The sequence below is a fragment of the Buceros rhinoceros genome, unplaced genomic scaffold (assembly GCF_000710305.1).
Source record: "Buceros rhinoceros silvestris isolate BGI_N320 unplaced genomic scaffold, ASM71030v1 scaffold8010, whole genome shotgun sequence".
Taxonomy (NCBI): Eukaryota; Metazoa; Chordata; class Aves; order Bucerotiformes; family Bucerotidae; genus Buceros; species Buceros rhinoceros.
Genome location: NW_010387829.1, coordinates 1191 through 7494, shown reverse-complemented (window position 1 = coordinate 7494; position 6304 = coordinate 1191). Strand labels below are relative to the sequence as shown.

At 57.0% G+C, this 6304-nt stretch overlaps 1 protein-coding gene across 1 annotated transcript in view; it reads left to right on the top strand.

Annotated features, from left to right (window-relative positions):
• Positions 1-6304, top strand: part of LOC104493332 (disintegrin and metalloproteinase domain-containing protein 2-like) — a gene marked incomplete at its 3' end in the record, with an annotated part of 7048 nt that overhangs the window by 445 nt on the left and 299 nt on the right. Inside the window, exons 2-16 of the mRNA XM_010136026.1 lie at positions 97-175; positions 359-435; positions 571-733; positions 1080-1145; positions 1412-1483; positions 2072-2238; positions 2451-2532; positions 2649-2785; positions 3273-3456; positions 3746-3835; positions 4173-4371; positions 4661-4769; positions 5086-5269; positions 5591-5671; positions 6105-6222. Of these exons, the coding sequence (XP_010134328.1) occupies positions 97-175; positions 359-435; positions 571-733; positions 1080-1145; positions 1412-1483; positions 2072-2238; positions 2451-2532; positions 2649-2785; positions 3273-3456; positions 3746-3835; positions 4173-4371; positions 4661-4769; positions 5086-5269; positions 5591-5671; positions 6105-6222 (1808 nt within the window). The remainder of the gene's footprint in view (positions 1-96; positions 176-358; positions 436-570; positions 734-1079; positions 1146-1411; positions 1484-2071; positions 2239-2450; positions 2533-2648; positions 2786-3272; positions 3457-3745; positions 3836-4172; positions 4372-4660; positions 4770-5085; positions 5270-5590; positions 5672-6104; positions 6223-6304) is intronic.

Below are 6304 nucleotides of genomic sequence, written 5' to 3'. Positions count from 1 at the left end.
CCCGTGGCAGCACAGGCTGCAGTACCTGGTGTAAGCTCCGGAAATGGGGCAAGAGATGCTGTTTAAAGTGCTTCACTTTGCACCTTTCCTTTGTAGAGTCTTTCTATCTGATGATTTCAGGATTTACGTGTCTGATGAGAAGGGGCCTTTGCACTCTGATTCCACCCGTATCCAGGTAACTTTGGGTTGCTTTCGGGTTCTTGTACCACAAGTGTCACAGCGCAGAGCTGCCACCCAGCGCGGGCGGCTCAGCTGTTCAGGTGACGGAGGGAATCGTCTTCACGGCTGCGGAAGAACTTGTCCTCTGATGCGATGCAGGGAAGCTGCCCATCATAACTTGTCCTCTGCTGCGATGCAGGGAAGCTGCCACTACCGGGGGTACATCGAGGGCTTCCCCAGCTCGGCAGTGACCCTCAGCACCTGCTCGGGGCTCAGGTAACAATCCAGCCCCTCCTGGGCCGCAGGGGAGCCCGGCGATGCCCTGGCTGCCTCACCCGAAGAGCTGGGGAAGCCTTGGCAACGCGGCTGCCAGCGCCTGGTGGCACCCAGCCAGTGCCATCACCTCGGCAGGGGCCTGCTGCAGTTTGAGACCATCAGCTACTGGGTTGAGCCCCTGAGTTATTCTTCTGCATTCGAGCACTTTGTGTATCGAGTGAATGATGAGAACGCGGCGGGTTCCCTCTTGACCAGCAGCCCCTCCGGGACAGGGCCAGGGGGACTGACGGCGGAAGAGGTGTCGTACACGGCACGTGGAGATGATGCGGTGAGTGGGTGCGGGTTCCCACGGTGGTGCTGATGTCCCAGGAGGTGTCTGATCCTGCGGGAAGCTTTGTCTGGTGTCCTGTGGCTTGAGAGGGGGGGGTCAGGAGTGCCAGGGCTTGCGGTGGGGTGTCAGTGGGGTGTTACTCATCGAGTGCCTAATGAAAGCTGCATTGGAACGGCTTCTGCCTCACCCTGATTCGACAGCAGCGTCGAGGCGTTGCCTTCGAACGGACACCTGAGTCATGCAGCAGACCTCAGGAATAAGGTGACTATGGGATGTAGAAGTAAGTACCGCTGGAGACCGTTTTCTTTTTCAGCCACTATCAGCTGCAGCACGATCACCCAAATACTTCAAAGTCTACGTGGTTCTGGACAAGGCTTTGGTAAGTCTATGCCAATCGCTTTCTCGTTGTGTTTGTCTGACTTCTGTGGGCATAGAAATGGGGCCATTTCCCAACTTTTACATGTATTTGTTTTCCCTTTTGAAAAATTACGTGTGCTGTGGATTTTGTAGGAAAGACTGAACACAGATTCGTAGCTGACATGTACGTGGTTGGATGATTCCAGCATTTCAGCTGGAATTTCATCGTTCTGCTTCGCCGTGGAAAATGCCTTGTCCACTCTCGTGTCCTCTTGGGTTATTTTTCAGTACAACTACACGGGTTCAGACACGAATGCTGCAGCACAGAAGATAATCCAGGCCTTCAATTTAGTCAACACTGTAAGTTAAGTCTGGTTTGTACCGTGGCGGGGTGATGGGGGCCGATGTATTTCCTGAGCTGCTGGTGGCTTTAGGAGGAGGTTGTGTAAAAAAGCCCCCAGGTCGTGGCTCGTGATGTTCTGGCTGTGATGGCCGGGCAGGGCCTGGCCGGAGCTCCGAGCTCCTCACAGCCTGGTCCAGGTGTGATGGGAGGTGGGCGAGGGCTCTAGCCCCGGTGGGATAATGCCAAGGTCTGGCTGAGCAGCTGTGACAAGAGGCTCTTGTGAAGCTGTAAGGGCAGGAGCGGTGTGGGCTGTGCCAGGGCTGTGATTCGCTGCCTCGGGTGGGTCTTGGGCTCCGGTGCTTAGGAACAGCTTCTGCTCCTGTTCCTCGCTGGTGCTGTCATGATTCCTGTGTGTAACGGAAACCCTAAAACCCCCCGTGAGGTTACCAGGCCTTTTCCTCCTGCCCTGTGGGTGCCTGATGTTTTCTCGGGGGTGCTTGTCCTGCCACCCCGGTGTCATTCCGTGACCCGCAATGGCTTTTCCCACCTCGTTTTCTGTGCCCAGAGGACGGCGTGAGCAGGCGTTTCCCCTGTTTCACTCTCAGATGTTTAATCCTCTCAACGTTACTATTGTCCTGTCCTCCCTGGAGCTGTGGGCAGAGGAGAATAAGATCCCGACGGCGGGGGAAGTAGATGACCTTCTCAGGCGGTTTTTACAGTGGAAACAGTCGATCCTCGCTCTGCGGTCGCACGACACAGCTTATCTATTGGTGTAAGACAAAGGCTTCCTCACTCTTTGAAGGTTACCAGGTAGAAAACGGTTAAACCAGCGTAGGCTGAACGATAAAGATCCCCCTGGGCTGGTGGGGGGCACAGTGGGAGGGACTGAGGGGGTCTGAGGCTCTACAGACCCGGGATCCCCCACGTACCCACAGCAACGGGGTGTCCTGGGCTGGGTGGCCGGTGAGCACACATGTGTTTCAGGTACAGGGACCGAGCAGCGTTCGTGGGTGCAACGGCTCTGGGAAAGGCGTGTCAGAGAGATGCTGCTGGCGCAGTGGCCGTGGTATGGTCCTGCCTGTCACCCACGGGTGACAGGAACAAGCAGGAGCATCCGTGGCTGGAGCTGGGGTCTCTGCAGGGAAGGCGCAGCTGCACAGCCCTGCCCTCTCCTCCCTCCAGTACCAAAGGGCCACGACACTGGAGTCCTTCTCCGTCCTCCTGGCCCAGCTGCTGGGACGCAGCCTGGGCATGAGCTATGATGGCTCCCACCACTGCCACTGCCCCGGGCGCGTCTGCCTCATGAGCCCAGCGGCACGGTGAGTTGGCCGGGTCCCCTCCCTGCCCGCAGCATCGTCCAGGGGCTGTGGAGCCAGGGCAGACAGGGCGGGTGGGCAGGATGCAGTGGAGGAGGTCAGGGTCAGCCCTGTGGCTGTGGCCAGCACCCGTCCGGCTCGTGCAGCTGCGTATCACCCACAGCCCGTGTGGGCGTTCTGCTGTGCAAATTACAGCAAACAGGAATATCTGCTTTTATTCCTTTAAGAAGGGAAAAAAGATACATCAGTGATTCAGTACTTAATCTGGGAAAGGAGACCTTTTCTCTCCAAAAGCAGGATGTTTCTGACCGCTTCCCAGTCTCTGTTAATAGAGTCATGAGGTCTGGTTTGGGAAGGGGACACCAAGACCCCCCCCGGGGACTGTCGTGCCTTGTGCCACCATGTGAGCAAGTCCGTGAGCTGCACAGGGGCTCAGGGGAGCGATGGGCAGAAGGTGTGCTCGCACAAGGGGGTCATTGCTCTATTGCAGACGTTTCACTGGGGCAAAAGCCTTCAGCAGCTGCAGCATCGGGGACTTCGAGACTTTCCTGAAGCGGGGTGGAGGCACGTGCCTTTTCAGCAGCCCCCGCCTGACTGGACCATCCTACCAAGCCGCCGTCTGTGGCAACGGCGTGGTGGAGCCCGGCGAGCAGTGCGACTGCGGCACGGCCGAGGTGGGAGCTGCCGGAACTGGGGCTGAATGCGGGTGTTTGTTCTGTTCGTGCATTTAGAATAAGGAACCCTCGAGACTAAGAGCACAACTGAAGCAGAGGCCAGCCCAAGCAGGATTGTGTCGGGTTTGAGATGGTTTCTGTGGTGGCCTGGATCTGACAATGCGTTTTTCTGTGGGATCCTGCCCAAGTGTCGCTTTCTGGGGAGGAGGGGGAAGAGGAGAACCTATGGCAGTGAAAACCTTGGGGGAGGAAAGAAATGGAGTAATGTGGTTCTGTGTCGTGTCCCCAGGCGTGCTCGAAGGATAAATGCTGTACCGAAACCTGCCGGTTCAGGGCAGGAGCGGAATGTTCTGCTGGATTATGCTGTGATGAATGTCGGGTAAGGCACGTTTTAATAATAGTTGCAAGATCATTGTTTATTTTTGGAGAAATAGTATGTTACTGTGCTGAAGGATGGAGACAAACTTTGTGGTGTGCAATGGGAGAGGTTCCTGGGCTAGGGCTTCCCAGCAGCTCCCCGAGACCCCCGGGAGGAGTATTACTGGGTGAAGACTGTCTTGGGCAGTAACGTGCGTGTGGTGACCCGAGGTGGTCCGAGGGATGGGAAGTGTCTCAGGACAGTGTTGGGGAGGGGCTGTGTGGGGCTGGCAGGGGACCCCTGTGCCGGGGGTGTGTGGAAGGACGAGGAGAAGAGCCCTTTCTGCCTCCTGTGCCAGTTCAAGCAGCAGAACTCGCTGTGCCGCCCGCCCGCCGACACGCAGTGTGACCTGGCCGAGTTCTGCAACGGCTCCTCAGCTTCCTGCCCCCCCGACCTGTACGTGCAGGATGGGCACAACTGCGAGCGTGGCACCGGCTACTGCTACAGGGGACGCTGCCAGTCTGCGGAGCTTCAGTGCCAGCAGCTCTACGGGAGAGGTAGTGGAGGCTGCAGAGACAGCTGTGAAAACAACAGCAAAAATCCCAAATTATTATCTGTGAGCAAACCTCACCGGTGACCCAACCCACTGCTTCCTCATCCCGTGTGTCTGGGGTTTGGGGCTGCTGAGGGTTTGGCAGGTCGGGGACAGGCATTGTGTTTTCTCTAATTAGTGAACAGCTTCTGTTCTGCTGTGAACGGGCTGAGAAATGAGGAAGTCATTACACACTGCAGTATGTCCCTTCATGTTCCTTTAAATTATAGTAAGTGTTACTGCTAAACTTGTAGACTCAAAAAACGCTCCGATGGCTTGTTACGAGGAACTCAACAGCCAGCAGGACCGGTTTGGACACTGCGGGATCCAGCCCAGACACGGCTATAAGTCCTGCACTTGGAGGTACGCTGCGGGGAAGGGGCCCTTGCTCCACCAAAACCCTGTATTTAACTGGGACTTTGCAGTCAAGGGAAGTGTCAGGACAAGCATCCAGCTGACGGCAAGACTGGTGAAGCAGTGACCAGCGAGGTGTGTGTTCTCCCTGTTGGTGTGTGTGGTGTCTCCCAGTGCCATAGATCATCTCTCGGACTTCCCAGTCCTGCTGCTTCTGTCTCCAGATGCGTGTCGCGCTGCTAATGTTCCTGGTGTTTCATCAGGGAGAACATATATATACATACGTGTGTGTGTGATCCACAGCCCGTGGTGATTGGTTTTACAGGGACCTCCGGTGTGGAAAGTTGATCTGCACGTACCCGTCCAGCACTCTGCTTCCGTCAGACGCTGCTGCTGTCGTTTACGTCCGAGTGCGCAAGCATCTGTGTGTGTCTTTGGATGATCTGAACGCACCAGCCAGGCTGGATCCTCTTCTGGTTCCGTCGGGTACTAAGTGTGGCTCTGGAAAGGTGAGAAAACATCGGTACGGTCATCGAAAAGACCAGATACAAGCGGTGAATAGTCACAAGCTTTTAGAAACACTTGCTGCGTTGCAGCATGAGTGCATTTGATATCCCCAAACACTGTAAAGGCAGCAAACACACAGTAAAGGTTTGGACCTCGTAAGCACTAGGCCCAGCCCAGCCCCAAGACAGCGACTGCAGCTTCCTCAGCGCCCCGGTGTGGGGTTCAGAAGTGCATTTTCTCCCTCTTCAGGGACCTGATAGTGACGGGCTGAGCGGTGCCGTGGGGAAGCAGCGCTGACCTGGGGCTGTGCTGGTTTTTCCTAGGTGTGCATTAACCACACGTGTCACCCTCGCTCGGTCCTGGGATACGCCTGTGACAGCGAGGTGAAGTGCCACGGCCACGGCGTGAGTCATGGTGTGGGGCTGCCGAGGGCGGGCGGCTTTGTCGTGGGGCTTGTGGGGGAACCAGTCAGAGACCCGTTTGAGGCTCACAGGAAGTCAGAACCTTGTCGGCTAACATGGCATAAAACCATTTAAACCACAGCCGGGCTCTGGGTGCTGGGAGCCGGGACAAGCCGCTCCCGTTTTCTGCTGATCGGACAGAAGTGCTCGGGGGTGTTGCGGGAGGGTGATGTTTGATGCGAGTTCAGGGCTGTTGGAGCCTGCGCTTTACGGTGTGTTCCCTGTCTCACGCCTTCCCAAACTGCCGGAGAGCTGCTAAGTGCGCGTGGCCTCGTCCCAACCCGGCCAGTGGCAGTGAGACTGGTGCCAGTCTGGGCAGGAGAGTCCCCTGCAGGAATTTGCTGCAAACGTTTACCACCCGCCCTGGGCTTTTCAGGTGTGCAATAATAAGGGCCACTGCCACTGCCACCCCGGCTGGAAGCCCCCCGACTGCCTACAGAAAGGGTCCCGCCTGGGGGGAAGCGTCGACAGCGGTGTCCAGGTGAAGAACGGTGGTTAGTACCCGCAGCGGAGGTGGGGACAGGGGCTGGGTTGGGGTCCCATGGGTGGGACCCCGTTGGGTGGCGGTCTCACGTA